The following is a 16,376-nucleotide window of genomic DNA, read 5'->3' as shown; positions in this document are numbered from 1 at the left end:
TCTAGCATGTTTCCCAGGAGATTTGAATAGGGGTTCACCGATTTCTGAGGTAGATGTTTTATACCCTGTTATATAATATGCCACACAGTATATAGACCCACCCCACACACTTTTAGCGGTATGTTCTTGACTGAGAAAACACTGTTTTAGAATGCACTTCTTCTGACGCCGATTACTTCAAGTAAGAATATGCTTTAAAATTGATATTTCTACCTTGTGAATGCATTATTTTACCCTTGGTGCCTTTACTACCAGTGCTAGGTTTCAAGAGTGACATTATTAAATAACACTCATGGAACACAGATAGAACACACACTATTGCGCAAAGGGCTGTATGGAATCCTCTTACAACTGTTTTTTGTGGTGCACGAATGAACGATAAGTGAATAATTTTACACCGCCCTTTGCTACGAAAATGTTGAACTCAAACTGACCCAGACTCGCAATGTTCGAGAACACCCATGACAATGAAGGGTCATTATTAAGGGTGTTCAGAAATGAATTGGACAAGCATTATATAATCCACATTTGTTATACAGGGTGATTTCGAACTCCCAATACAAACTTAGGGGGGTGAATCTAGAAGGAAAAACAAGCCGAAAGTGCCACGTGGCAAAATTACGAAAACGGCACCGTGTGGCTGCCAGAGCCATGAGAAAATCGGTTCACACCTCTTTCAAAGAGCAATAACGTCTGAACCACGAAAGATACGAAGATCGGCTCTGGCGGAAGTGGAGGAAGTCGTATCCAAACAATATCAGGGCGTTGAAATTGCGGCGCTTTTCGTAATGCGCAAGGGGAATCCCCAAAGGAAATGGGGAATCCCCACTGCATGTGAGCGGAAACTCGCGCAAAATGGAGAAAGACGACGGGGGAACATGCTGTCACAGGACGGTCGAAAAGTGACACATGGAGGGAGTCCCCAGAGGAGCGCATGAAGTGCGACAAATGGAACATGCTTGGACAGTGACTGTCGCGCATCCCAGATGGTACGCAAAACGGAGTGATGGATGTACATGTGCATGCTACATGGAACGCAACATGCAATTACAATTGCGATATGAACCACTATGTGCCCCCTCCCACTGGGAATTCGTTGAACCCGGGACCTCGGGAGTACAAGGTCAGCCGGAAGTCGGCTCTCTGAGGAGCAGCACCAAATACGTATCCACGTGCCCCACGAATGCTGGGACACGTTCGTATTGTTCTGTACTACATTACTGCAGAGCGTGTAGAGGTATCCCACGCGAGCCCGACGTTAGTCATTAACGTTCTCACGTGAAGGACATGGAACGGGAGCGACCAACCCATACTTACTGACGTTCCTTCCCGTTCGTAGCCTCTGTGATGCATGAAGGTGTGCGCTGACGTCATACTAGGAGTCACTTGCTATCCCTGGTCGAAGTTGACCCTTGCGCCCTCTGGGTATTGCAAGACTGTATGGAGAGAGCGCTGAACATGACACATTGGTTGAGTACGTACAAACGACGTATCTTCTGGGAACATTACGACGTTGTGGGTGTGTGTGGACGTGAAAACTCCCACGATGGTGCAATACAGTTTCGAGGAGTATGCAGACATGATGCTCATTTACGGGGAAGCGAGATGCAATGGAAGGGCTGCCCATGCGATGTACCAGGAACGTTTCCCGGAATGTGTGACGCCATCACACACCATATTCGAAAAAGTGAACCGTCGTCTTCGTGAATCTGGAACATTTGTTCTGAGTAGAGTGGACACAGGTGCCCCAAGGACGAGGTGCACGCCTGCGGTGGAGGAGGCAATTCTTCATGCTGTGCACGAAGACCCTGGTACGAGTACCCGAATCGTAGCGCGGGATGTTGGTGTATCTCAGTCTGTAGTGTGGAATGTCCTTCATGATCAACAACTGCACCCATATCACCCCCAGAAGGTGCACGCCATGGGTCCCACAGATTTTGAACCACGTGTTCGCTTCTGCACATGGTTTGTGCGTCGTTGCGTGAATACGCCTCAGTTTCCACAGTTGGTGCTCTTCACGGATGAGGCGAAATTCACCAGAGAGGGTGTTTTTAATTCCCGCAACAGCCATGTGTGGGATGAAGAGAACCCATTCGTAACGAAAGCTCGTGGGTTCCAGCAGCGAATGGGCATCAACGTCTGGGCAGGAATACTGGCCGGTCATTTAATTGGCTCATACATACTTCCCACCAATCTCACAGGGCGTGCCGGGCCCGTGCCGTGGCCCCCACGATCTCCCGACTTAACGCCCCTGGACTTTTTTCTATGGGGGCGCATGAAGAGTCTCATTTATGAAACCCCCATCGAGTCTGAGCATGACCTGGTTGCTAGGATTGTGGCAGCAGCGGACTTCATTCGAGAGAATCCACTGGTCTTCAATCGTCTGTATGAGAACATTCTTCGAAGGTACAATGTGTGCATCGATGTTGGTGGTCGTCATATTGAGCCCCTGTTGTGAGTTTCTGTTCTGCACACGCCAAAGGATGTTTTCATACTGTCCTTCGCAGTGCTTACGTGCTGCATTCCGAGTTCATCGTCGTTCCTTCATACCATCGGTAATGAACAGAAACATCAAGCAGCAATGATTCAAGATTTAGCACAAGTTGCCTATTTTTCAGGACAAAGGGTCAATATCTGTGTTACTGATTTTTATCTGTTTGTGCTACTCTCTGTTTTCCTTCTGCCAAAGTGATACTGTACATTCCAATGTGAAACCCTTCAAACGTACGTGCCAATTTCTTTCCTTTTTTTTTTTTTTTGGTGGCTGTGCCTTTTAGGGAGGTGTCCCTGCATTCGTGGGGCACGTGGATATTTGGTGATGCTCCTCAGAGAGCCGACTTCCGGCTGACCTTGTACTCCCGAGGTCCCGGGTTCAACGAATTCCCGGTGGGAGGGGGCACGTAGTGGTTCATATCGCAATTGTAATTGCACGTTGCGTTCCACGTAGCATGCACGTGTACATCCATCACTCCGTTTTGCGTACCATCTGGGATGCGCGACAGTCACTGTCCAAGCATGTTCCATTTGTCGCACTTCATGCGCTCCTCTGGGGACAGCATGTTCCCCCGTCGTCTTTCTCCATTTTGCGCGAGTTTCTGCTCACATGCAGTGGGGATTCCCCATTTTCTTTGGGGATTCCCCTTGCGCATTACGAAAAGCGCCGCAATTTCAACGCCCTGATATTGTTTGGATACGACTTCCTCCACTTCCGCCAGAGCCGTTCTTCGTATCTTTCGTGGTTCAGACGTTATTGCTCTTTGAAAGAGGTGTGAACCGATTTTCTCACGGCTCTGGCAGCCACACGGTGCCGTTTTCGTAATTTTGCCATGTGGCACTTTCGGCTTGTTATTCCTTCTAGATTCACCCCCCTAAGTTTGTAATGGGAGTTCGAAATCACCCTGTATATACCTGCAACACAAAGATGTACATTACCAATAATCTCCCCTTGACTGAATGCACCACTCCTATTTATCGGGAAGTTTCCTGATGGTTGCAGAGAACCACTCTCTTGGAGTAGAGTTGCACCACTCACGGACAGCGGTCAGGAGTTCTTCACTAGATTGAAAGTGTTGACCACGCAATGCATCCTTCATTTTGTCGAACAGTGCATAATTCGAGGGGGCTAAATCCGGTGAATATGCAGGATGTGGGAGCACCATAAATTCCATTGTTGCCAATGCCTCCTGCAGCTTCGCATTGTCATGCTGAAGAAGCACTCCGAGAGCCCATTTTCCTTGCCGCCTCTGCTGAATTCTGCATAGCAGGTTTCCTAGAGTTTCACAGTAGCTGTCGCTGTTTACAGTTTGGGTAGTGGGAAGCCAGTCCACCAGCAAAATTCCATCTTCATCCCAGAAAACTGTACCCATTTGCTTCTTGGGAGTGAGAGTCGGTCGAGGTTTTTTTGGAGCGTGGACTTCCAGTGTGTTTCCATTCCATGGATTGCATTTTTTTCTCTGGAGTTTCAAAGAGGAACCAAGATTCGTCCCCAGTCACCAGTCTTTCATAAAAAATGTTCTCTGTCTTGGTTGTAACGATGCAACAATTCACTGCACATGTCCACTCGCTGATGTTTCTGCTGATCCGTCAGATCGAGAGGCACCCACTGAGCACAAATTTTCCTCATTTGCAGATCCTCATGAATGATTGCATGCAGAGTTGCTCGCCCACAACCAGTTTCACGTTGCAGTTGATCAATTGTTACACGTCAATCTCCCATAATCAAGTTGGAAACACTTTGGATTGCTGCTGGGGTACGCATTGGCCTTGGGTGACCACTGCTGACACCTTTGTCCACACTTTCGTTTCCCCTTTTGAAATTTTGAAACACTGTACTCCGTGAACGTGCTGACCACAACAAACGGCCACAAGTCGGTGATAAATTTTGGATGCTGAAACAGGAACCACATAGTACACCTCTGACCATGAGAATCACCTTCCATTTCTTAGCTTGTCCAAGTATTCCCTCACACCCGTTCACGTTATGAGTCAGCAATTCTCTAGGAGACCCATCTTGTGGTGGAATGTAAAACTATGTCCGACCGTTACGCAAAACAAGTTTGCTTGACAGATGTTATTTGCAACAATGCAGTGTTGCCAGTCCAATTCATTTCTGAAAGACCCAAGTATTAAGGCAAAATTATCACGCATTCTTAAGACACAACAACTCAGTTGTGTCAACATGGTTGCAATGAAGAAAAGAAAACAGATGGAAGGAAAATGAAAGGCTGTGCTTGTGTTGAGACGTGTTGTTTTCCAGTGTTGCTTTAAGACACGATAACTCTGGCTGTAGGCGACGGAAATTTATGGGACTTGGACAGTCAGGTTCAAAATGTCTTGCCCCATCTAATGATGGATCTTAAAGTGGAGAGTATTATGAAAACTTCTTGTGCACAAGAAAAATACACAATACGGCGTTATATTGAATGCCCCAGTTTCCTAACTGTACAATGTTGCACTCTTGCCATTGGCTGATCACCACAGACAAGCTCTGCATGGTCCCACCCTATATCACTTCTAAAATCGTATGTCGTATAAGTGCTATTTACTGTAGTTAATAGAACAGTGCTTTTTGCCAGATATTATTGGAATATTGAAGAACACATGTACATCATTTAAGTCACTGGGCTCAGTTCAATAAACAAACTGAGAAAGTTGTGATGGGTCTCTCTTCCCCTTCATGCCTAAGTCTAAATAAACTTCTTCATTGAAAATTTTGAACACACAACACTTTGCACTACTCAATGGAGTGATTCAAAAGTCCCTTAACACCCCTACAAAATGTAAAAGGAGTTAGGCTGGGTACAAATGCTGATGATAGAAGCAGAAAGGGAACCATATTGGTATGTTCTAAGCTGATATCAGTCATATTGGTGGCCATCATATTGAATTCAACTCAATTTTTTTTAAAATTGGATTGATTGATTTGGTGTTTTAAGTCCACTTTATGCACAGTAAGACTAATCGGACTGGACCTACAGTTTAAAGTGGCATCCGAACCATTATGTGGCTCCACCGGTTATCAAACCCAGGACCCCTTGATTACATTTTTAAATTGGAAGGGGGTGATGTGATATATCAAATCAGGCTAGAATTTCACGAGAAATGCAATGGTGAAGTTTTTTAAACCTATCTTTAATCAGAAAAAATTTATGACAGCATGCTTGTAACAAATGATTCATTCTCCAGGTGTGAGAAAAGGTGTGTTTCTATCATGACCATTTCTACCCAGCCTAACTCCTTCGCATTTTGTGTTAAGGGACTTTTGAATCACCCTCTATTTTGTTAATCTAATTTCTTATTTTATGTCACTTTTTTGCCTCTTTATGCTAATCCCAATGAATGAGAATGAATGATGATGAGATGAAACTGATAAAAGGCACTTACAAAGGAACACTCATACCCAGGATGGGACTTGAACTTGCAACCTTTGCTCCATTGAAACTTGCTACATTCTACATGCATGATGATAGTATTTTTGTAATCTGGCTGCATAGTAGGAAAATTTTGGTAATTGTTCCTGGACCACCCAAACAGAACCAGCATCACAGTAGAAAATACATAATGGAGATAGAGATAAATGGCAAGTCACTGTTTTTGGATAATCTGAACATGCCAGAAAGATCATTAGTTCATGGAGTATACCAAGAAACCTAGCAGCACAAAATGCTATGAAGCCAGACATCCCAGGTTCAAAGCCCATGTAAGACATGGATGCATCACCTATTGCACCAGTTCATTGTTCTTCCTCATCCCTGCAATTATCCAAGAGGTAGAAAAGTGATACAATTACCAAAATAAAATAAAGATATTAATGAGCTGGGTGGAATGGAACTCTATGGCAGCTATGTCCCCATGGTGTGCTCTAGGTGATGAAACCTCAAGATTTATACATTTATTACTCTCCTAAGCCTAATTTTTTTCTTTTCTTTTTTGTATTTGCATAAGGCTAAACTTGTCCAACACTGTATCAAGCAAGGGCTCTGTAATGCTCTGTAACAGTGTAATACTTGAGTAAAACTGACTACATAAAACTAACATATAACAGGTACTTCAGGTTAATGTACTTTACTTAAAATTCATTTCAATTGTTTGATTGATTGAGTTAGTGTTTTAAATCAACTTTGTGCCCAGTAAGGCTAATCGGGACTAGATCTACAGTTTAAAGTGGGATCTGAACCACTATGTGCCTACACCAGGTATCAAACGCTTGATTACAAGGTGACAATGCTACCACTGAGCCATCGGGGAGGCCCAAAATTCATTTCAAGAAAATTACATTTTTAGTTTGGGGTTATAGGAATATACAGGACTTTTCTCTGCCTACAAATTTTCTGAATTTTTTAAAAAAAATATTTGGTTCTATTTTCAAGGTGAGAGAAAAATTGATCACAATACAATAATATTAAATGTCAGTGCACTTTGGCTACAAATATTTTAAAAATCAATAATGTTTTTTGTGCAGGTTTACAGAATCATAACACAACTTTGTAGCCCTTTATATTTTTGAATTTTACAAAAAAAACAAAATTGGACCCATTTTCGACCCACTTTAGTCTCTAAATATCATAAGACTTACTACATAACTGCAAGGACAATCTACGACAAAAAATTTACTTAATAGTTTACAACTTCAAAAGGATTGATTGATTTGGTTTATTTTCCTTCACTTTTGGCTAATTGTGAAGATGAGGATGATTGATGATATGATGAAGTTGATGAAGGGACACTCATAAAGAACACCCATGCCCAGGCGAGGATTCAGGCCTGAGACTCCTGGCATCATAGCATTCTGTGTTAACGACTCTGCCACATAGGCTGACAAGGCAATAGAACAATACTTCAGGAAACATCAACATTACTTTAAGAATTTTGGTCCTTCAAAATTGGGAACAGTTAAACACACAAACCAAAACCATCAATCTATTGGGACTGCATCATAAAGGGGGCAACTGAATCATATGTGGATGGCAATAGTCATCCTTTGGTGCTGACTACATAGAAGGCACTGCAATGTTGGTCCACCATCTACAATGAGATCCCCAATGGGAAAATAAAAATGGATGTATGTGTGTATGTGTGTGTGTGTGTGTGTTTGTTCCGGCATAACTCACGAATGCCTGGAGCGATTTCAACCAAACTTGGTACAACTATCACTTGCAATCTCGAAACAAATACTGTGGGGGTAAGACACCCCTGACACCCCTAGAAGTGGGGGTGGGAAGGGAGTGACATGTAAAAATAATCGAAAACGACCAATATTAGTGTGGAATCCATAGTTTTCGGGGTTGCTAAGATCAATAGTGACACTCCCAATTCTGTTCAACTCCATGTTCATCACCTATCAGGATGGAGGGTGGGTGGGGGTGAAAAAAAATATGTCAAAAATGACCTAGATTAGTGTCGAATCCATAGTTTTCAGAGTCTCTAAGCTAAATGGTGACATTCATGATGACCAAACTTGGTACACATATGAGTTACAATCTGGAAAGAAATACTGTGGGAGTAAGACACCCTTGGCACCCCTAGGGGTGGGGGTGGAAAGGGGGTGAAATGTAAAAATAAATGAAAACAACTGATATTAGTGTGGAATCCATAGTTTTCGGGGTCGCTAAGATGAATAGTGACACTCCCAATGCCATTCTACTTCAAGACACCCCTAGGGGTGGGGTTAGGAAGAAGGTGACATGTAAAATGACAGACATTAGTGTGGAATCCATAGTTTTTGGGTCCACTGAGATGAATAGTGACACTCCCAATGCCGTTCAACTCAAAGTTCATTTTACACTATAGTTAGAATTCATTGTATTCCTGTCTAATAGAAGATTGGGATAAATAAATACCCAGGCAATGCCAAGCAACCAGCTAGTATACATATATGAACTGGGTAGACACTCTGTACTCAATTGGACATTATCCATATCCAGTACTTATTCTAACAATACAGAGAGCTAGGGAGGTCACAACTGAATCTGACTGCCGTGTGAAAGACCTGGGTTCAATTCCCAGGGTGGGTGATTTCAGGTGGGATTTGTTAAGATAATGTCCCTACATAGAGAGGCTCTAAGGATCACCCAGCCTCTAATCTGAGGGCTACCCTGGAGGATAAAGACAGCTGTGATTCTGATCACATCATATCCACAATATGGCCAAGATTGAGAATGTGTAGGCCCTTACCTCACCAACATCCCTCAGGTGACCAGATTTTTAAAACAACAAAACAGGATATTTTTTATCTTTTCCTGAAGGAAAAAGAAAGTAAAAATAAACTTGTTCACATGGAGATAAAAGAAGAGATACTCTCTCAAAACATAGTGTTAGAATAAGTAAAAGTAAAGACACTAGACATTTGATAGTTTCCAAATAACACTGCGTGATAGCACAGAATCATTATCACTAATATTCAGACAAATATCTGTCTACTGCAGCTCAGTCCCTGATGAGAGTGACAGTAGCTCTTGAATGAATTTGCATTTACAATTGGTTTATATTACTTCAATTTTCTGGCACTTTTGGCTAATCACAAGATGAGGATGATTGATGATATGGCGAAATTGATGAAGGGGACACAAACAAAGATTACCCATGCCTAGCCTGGGATTTGAACCCTGGCAACGTAGCGCACAGTAGCTCTAGAATGCTCAGGAACATTTTAACAACTCAGGTCACTGACAAAAAATTCTGTTCATTCCAAAAATTGTATAATCTAATGATTTATACTTACAGAAAATGTTTTCCACTTCAAGGTGAGTTGGGTTTGTCGCCGTGCAAGTAACATTCGCCATTCCATCTGAAAAAAAAGAACAACTTGAAACATATTCACACCTTTTCACATTTTTCAATTTCTTACATTATTATTGGTACTTCCACCATTCTTCTTATTGGTACTTCCAGTTTAATTAAATTATGTACTCAATTTTCAATTTTCACTATTCTTATCTAGTAGAAGTAGAAGGCGAACACAAACGTGCAAAACAAAATCAGTCCACAATGTATGCAACATTGTATCCTAAACTAAAACAAGGATTGCTTTCAAAGGAAAAATAAAGACAAAGTTACACTTTAAAAAAAAAGAACAAAAATGGAATGACATTGCAGAGCAAAATATGTTAATTCTGGATCATAATTTGATATAATATATTTGCTTGTTTTTATTGCCACGCAATTCTTATAGTAAACATCTTTTACTTGGAATTTACTTGGAATAGCACTTGCAAGAAAACAAACCATAAGAGATACATTAACCTAACAAATGTATGAACCTTTTAATACTATGAATGTTTGAGAGTCCCACTCACTCTATGCCATTATATGTAATACAAAATAATGCAATAAATCTTATCTTGAAAGTGGCTGTATTCTTGTAATGACATTTTGTTCTGTAACCTTTGTCAGAAATGTTCCAGGACTGATGTACAAAAATATATACATTTGACTCACCAACTAATGGTCCTTGGTTTTGTCAAAGTAGCCTATCTATACACAACTGCCAGCATTTCTAGAGAGTTCAGAAGCATCTTTTGGGATGCTTCTAAGCACATCTGCTGGAATATCTTGATATTATTCCCCTTTCAGCAGCATTTCCACACAGGACAACACAAAGAAATCTCACGGTGAAAGATCAGGCAAATGTGGAGGATATGGAAGAGCAGAGATATGATGTTTGGCCAAGTATTCCTGTATGGATACAGCAGTATGGGGCCTTGCATTATCATGCAAGAGAAACCATGCCCACAAGTCAGGTCAGCAGTGCAGAATTGCCTTATGCGAACAGTAACTCTATGTAAAAGTTGTGGTTCATCCTCTGTCCTTGAGGCAGTAGTATGTGCTGTTGAAGGCTGTCCTGATTGTGTATTGTCTTCCACTGAAACCTTGCCCTCCATAAACTTATTGTGCCATTCAAACACGTGTCACCATAGGCTTGCTGTATCATGTTCCACATTTCTGTAATTGTTTTCCCTAGCTTAATGTTAAATCTCTGTGTCCATCACATCACTTGTGTAACTACAACGAAATGAGTCAAAAACAACAAACAGCATGTTGCTAGGCTCAGCCTTGCCACCTGGTGGTGGTTACGCAGACCACCTCCAATGATATGTATATTGGGAACACACATCAGGTGATTAAATAACACCAAATTCCCATGTTTCAATATCACAGTTTGAGAATTAAATAATCAATCATGTAACTTTTCTGACAAAGATTATAGTTTCCTAAACTTTTTTTCAGTAGACACTACCAGGATATACAGGGGCCATAAAGTCTGAACTCAATGACATTTTTTCTGTTTTAATGTTTTCTGATTACAGGTGAGCTGTAGCACTGACAAAACACGATCAAGTGGAGATAATTCTTCTTTGTGGATGAGATGGATGCACACAGAGTACAGTGGTGGCTGAATAAGAGACATCCAGAAAGGTCAATAAGCCATAGAGCAGTGGGATCATCTTCTGGGTAAGGATAATTACTGCAACGACTGTTCTGAATCCTCACATTTTGAGGAGAATTCAAGGAAACATACTGACACATTCAAGGATGTGTGACTGGCGGCGGACATGTGGAGCATGTTCAAGACTTTATGGCCATCCCGCACACACATTACATAGAGATCACTGTACACTGATACTTGTTATAAGTAGGAGCCTTCAATTCATAAAAACATGATAGCTTGACTTCAACAGGAGGATTATTCTGGCAAAATGTCTGAAAGGCTTTCAAGTACAGAAGCAGTAAAATCAATTCAACACATTCACTCACAATTTTAGGAAAACTATTTAAATAACTGGTACAAGGATTTTTAATGAGGAATGACTCAAATTTTTAAAATGGCTCTAGCTTTTAAAATTGGCATTAAATCTGATTGACATGGGATTGTAGCAACTCAAAAATAATGTCTTAGAGATTAGTTCCACTCTCATCATAAATTTTGAATTTGCATTTGTACCCAGTGAGCCATGGTAGCTGAGTTGGTAGAGGATCTGGCTACCACATGAAAGACCCAGGTTTGAAATCCCAGGGCAGATGACATGGACCAGGAATTTTATCAGTCATTTCCCTGTTTCTGTGCCACTCTGAGGTCCACCCAGGCTCGTATAAATGGGTACCTGGGGGCAACCCTGGGAGTTAAAGGCAGCTGGGCATGATGCTGATTACATCATCCCAACTATGGCCAAATCAAGAATATGTGGAGCTCTATACCTCAACATCACCCAATATGCCTTCATGGCATGTGTGCACATGCACATGGGTACCTTTACCGTTTACCTTTTTTACCCAGTGGTGTATTCTCACATCATTCTAACTAATATGCCACATTTAGTGATTTTGGCAGGATCTATACATTCTATAGAATGTACCACAAGACAAGCATAATAGGTGAAAAGTAGAGCTGCAAAAAAGCCAGCTTTTTTGAATGGACAGGTTGTTTTTTTTGAGGGGGGAGACCAGAAATTTTGGCTTTTTTTGGCTTTTTAACAATTACAGCTAACCTTGAAGTTACTGTTATAAGTTTACAGGTTTGTAGTGATATATTTTACAACTAGCTAAAAAGATGTTCATGATGTAGCAGCCAAGAGACAGAGATTGGTCAATCCCAGTGGACGCATATTGCATAGTGGTTTAGATATAATTATAACCCTAGCTTACTGAGTGGGTGGGGTAGGGGGTTTGTAGCCCTACCAGCTTCATTTTCTTAGATTTTACAACTGTTTGAAAATAAATTACATTGTTCCTGAGAATGTTCCCAATATTTCTGTTACTTTTGTTCATAAAAACATAAAGGTAATGTAATTAGGAGGTAAAATGCACTTGGTGGGCATATCAGGCACCATCTTTGAATGCATCTCATTCGAGACACACATGCCAGTGGCAGTGTACAATTGGTTGGTAATGATGGAAATTATTATATTTACCTAGGTAATAAACAACTACACTTCTACAAACAAAAAAGCATTAATGAAAAAATATTATGGATTTTGCGAGTTTTAGTGAATGATAAAATATATGTGAGACACTCATGCAATAATTGTTTATTATTTTTTATTAATGATAGTAATTTTTGTAATTAATTAATAACTGCACATATACAGTGTATTTTTCGGTTGAGTCGTCAGCAGAATGGTGGCTAAGATCGCATCTGCCGACATTTAGACCCACAGCTGTACGCTGACTTGCCACTGGATGCGTCAGTGCTTCATTATCCAGACATCTGGTGTTCAGTTTTCACGCATTTGTGAAGTGTTAAGGTGTTAACAAGTGTTTTAGATTGTGTATTACTGGTGCTTTTGTGAAGTCTAATAATGCCACGCTATCTGTACAATTTGAAACAACACATTTTTATGCACGTTTCTTAGGTCATTACAAACCGATGCCTTGCACAAGAAACAGACATTCTCATGATGTCTCCGTGGCAAGCTACCAAACTTTCAAACCTGAAACCATACATTAGAAGAAATATCAGGAGAGAAATTGAAGCAATTTCAGAAGGCAAATTGATACATGTTAGTGAAAATTTCCTTTAAATATGCCGTAAATGTGTGGACGCAGTTGGACATAATTTCCAACACCTCTTGTAACAAGGTACATGTTCATTTTAATTGTAACTCTCAATGTAATTGTATGAGCTTCTTTCATTACATAGCTAGCGGCTCCAGTTACGTTTGCCGGCAGACGGGATCTTACTTTCTGCCATGCTAACCGCCGTTCTGTGGGCGATTCGACTGAAAAAGGCACTGAAAAAGGACCATAACACATCAAACCAACCAACCACCTCCAGTATCTCCACTACTCCAGCTCACACCCCTACCACATCAAAAAAGCCATCCCATTTTCCCTTGCTCTCAGAGGCCAACGCCTCAACTCATCCCCCTCATCTTGCCAAAACTACAACCTACGCCTGCACCAAGCCCTAACCAACCATGGCTACCCCTCCACCCTCATCAACAAACAAATCACAAGAGCCACGTCTCACAACAGCACCAAACAACCGAAAACCAATCCAACAGCTCTGATCACCCAATACCACCCCCACATCACGAAAATCAGACATACCCTCCACTCCCTCCTCCCCATCCTGCACAGTGATCCTGACACCAGGGACATCTTTCGGGATAAACCTAGGGTCGTCTTCCGTCGCCCCCCCCCCAACCTCAAGAACTTCTTGGTCCAAAACACTCCCACCCCTTCCACACACCTCCCCCCAGCTCACAGGTGCAACAAACCCAGGTGCAAGACCTGCCCCATACTCATCACCACCCCCACCCTCCTGATCCCCACAGCTGCAGGTGAGTTCACCCTTCACCCCAAGGGCACCTGCCACTCATCCAAACTGATTTACACCCTCATCTGCCAAATGTGTGGCAACTTCTACCTGCGTGAAACCTCCACCCCCTTGAACCTAATGATCAATAATCACCGTTCATCCACCCAAAACTCTGATTTCACAGTTGCCATCCACAACAACAGCCATAATACCACCTTCAACAAATGTTTCCATGTTGCCATTATCCATCTTTTAACCCCCCCCCCCCACACACAAAGACAAATCTTTTCGCAGGCGATGGGAAAGGGCCTACATATCAGGCATGCACGCCACTATACCCCCCGGACTCAACCTAGCCAACAAGTAACCCTTTCCCCTCTTCCCGAAACCATCCACCCACCATGCAGTAAACACTGGTGAAAGTAACTTTGTTCTCTATCTACTGTTTCTGGCAACACTGACGGTAGTGATGCTGTCATCTGTATTCTGTGCCTCTACTCTTCGTAACCATAATCTCTTTCTTGTCAGTTGAAAATGCGACCTGGGTCGCGAAATATCAAACTTTTTATTTTTGTGTGGTAAGTGTTTACTGTCTCCTTCTTCATTTGTGTATATATTTCTTTTACAGCCGCGGTAGCTCAATTGTTAGGGCATCTGACTACCATGCGAGACACCCGGGTTTGATCCCCAGAAGGGGAGAATCGGGACTTTTTCAACCTGTTTAAGTGGCTCTGGCACCCACCCAGCATCATATAAAGTGGGTACCTGGAGGAAACTCTGGAGGGTAAAGGCAGCCAGGACCGTGGTACTGATCATATCACCCCCAGCTCAGCCGAGATCAAGAAAGTGTGGGGCCCTAACCTCACACCCCCTATATGCCTTCATGGCATGATGCAAAGCACAGGGGAGCACTTTACTTTTTACTTTTATATACAGGGTGACTGGTAATTAGATGTATTCCCTGAAAGGGGTTAAAGTAGAGACAATTTGCAATAAATTTGACCATATGATACCCCGTCCGAAAATTAGTAGTTTTCGAGATAATCAAATTTCAATTGTTTTTTTAAAAAATGACAATTTTCCACATAAAAAGATGAATTGAGAAAAAACTGCTTATTGTATGGAACTTATTTCAGCGTTTTCTGATAGCTAACAAATAAGTGGTTCATTGAAAAAAAAGTTTTTCCCAAATAACAATCACATGTAAGTAACGGGTGGGTCTAAACTTACAAGTGATGATAAAAAAATGCACTCTTAGTTTACTTGGCAACGTATTAATAACAAAAATGGTATGACACGAAGCGTACAAATTACTTAAATTACTTCCTTGTGACATCTGCTATCCAACAAGGTACAAATGTTGTTAACATTCACATTTGTGTACAAGAAATAATAATTCATTCATCTTCATGTGAATGGAATCAATGCACAATACAATTAGAGAACATTACACATCTTGCTCAAAGTGGGCACCTCCGTTACGAATGAAGGCACGCAGGTTTTTACGGACATTTGGTATCTTAACTCGTGATGTGATGGTGTCCTTGATGTGTTGACCAGCTGTCCTCTCCCTGAGCTCTTCTTGCGAGTTTACCTGTGTCTTGTCATGTGGCTCCAAATGTAAAAGTCGCAAGGCTTCAAATCGATCGGGGGATCGAGCTGGGCAGCCATCATGCTTGTAAATTATGTCACGTCTTGTAGCTAGAGGCACATCCTCCAACAACATTGCCATCCCGTTCAAGAAATGTTCATAAGTGATGCCTTTTAAGATTTGGGGCAGGAAAAATGGCCCGATGAAATGATTGTTGATTACGCCCATCCATACTTCTGCTTGGGCGTGCGACTGTGGCTGGATGAAAATTACCCAAAGAAATGGATTGACCGAGGCGGCTCGGTCGCCCGATTTGAAGCCTTGCGACTTTTACATTTGGAGCCACATGACAAGACACCGGTAAACTCGCAAGAAGAGCTCAGGGAGAGGATCTTAACAGCTGGTCAACACATCAAGGACACCATCACATCACGAGTTAAGATACCAAATGTCCGTAAAAACCTGCGTGCCTGCATTCGTAATGGAGGTGCCCACTTTGAGCAAGACGTGTAATGTTCTCTAATTGTATTGTGCATTGATTCCATTCACATGAAGATGAATGAAGTATTATTTCTTGTACACAAATGTGAATGTTAGCAACATTTGTACCTTGTTGGATAGCAGATGTCACAAGGAAGTAATTTAAGTAATTTGTACGCTTCGTGCCATACCATTTTTGTTATTAATACGTTGCCAAGTAAACTAAGAGTGATTTTTTTTTATCATCACTTGTAAGTTTAGACCCACCCGGTACTTACATGTGATTGTTATTTGGGAAAAACTTTTTTTTCAACGAACCACTTATTTGTTAGCTATCAGAAAACACTGACATAAGTTCCATACAATGAGCAGTTTTTCTCAATTCATCTATTTGTGTGGCAAATTGTCATTTTTTAAAAAACAATTGAAATTCTATTATCTCGAAAACTACTAATTTTCGGACGGGGTATCATATGGTCAAATTTATTGCAAATTGTCTCTACTTTAACCCCTTTCAGGGAATACATCTAATTACCAGTCACCCTGTAT

At 41.6% G+C, this 16,376-nt stretch overlaps 1 protein-coding gene across 2 annotated transcripts in view; it reads right to left on the bottom strand.

Annotated features, from left to right (window-relative positions):
- Positions 1-16,376, bottom strand: part of LOC145984133 (uncharacterized) — a 126,473-nt gene that overhangs the window by 10,655 nt on the left and 99,442 nt on the right. For both annotated transcript variants that reach the window (XM_083117573.1, XM_083117574.1), the window contains exon 6: positions 9,221-9,286. In XM_083117573.1, coding sequence (XP_082973699.1) covers positions 9,221-9,286 — 66 coding nt within the window. The remainder of the gene's footprint in view (positions 1-9,220; positions 9,287-16,376) is intronic.

Source organism: Lepisma saccharinum, chromosome 2 (genome assembly GCF_977018435.1).
Source record: "Lepisma saccharinum chromosome 2, izLepSacc3.1, whole genome shotgun sequence".
In the NCBI taxonomy this organism is placed as follows: Eukaryota; Metazoa; Arthropoda; class Insecta; order Zygentoma; family Lepismatidae; genus Lepisma; species Lepisma saccharinum.
Note: the sequence above shows the minus strand (reverse complement) of the source record. Positions and strands in the feature narration are given on the sequence as shown.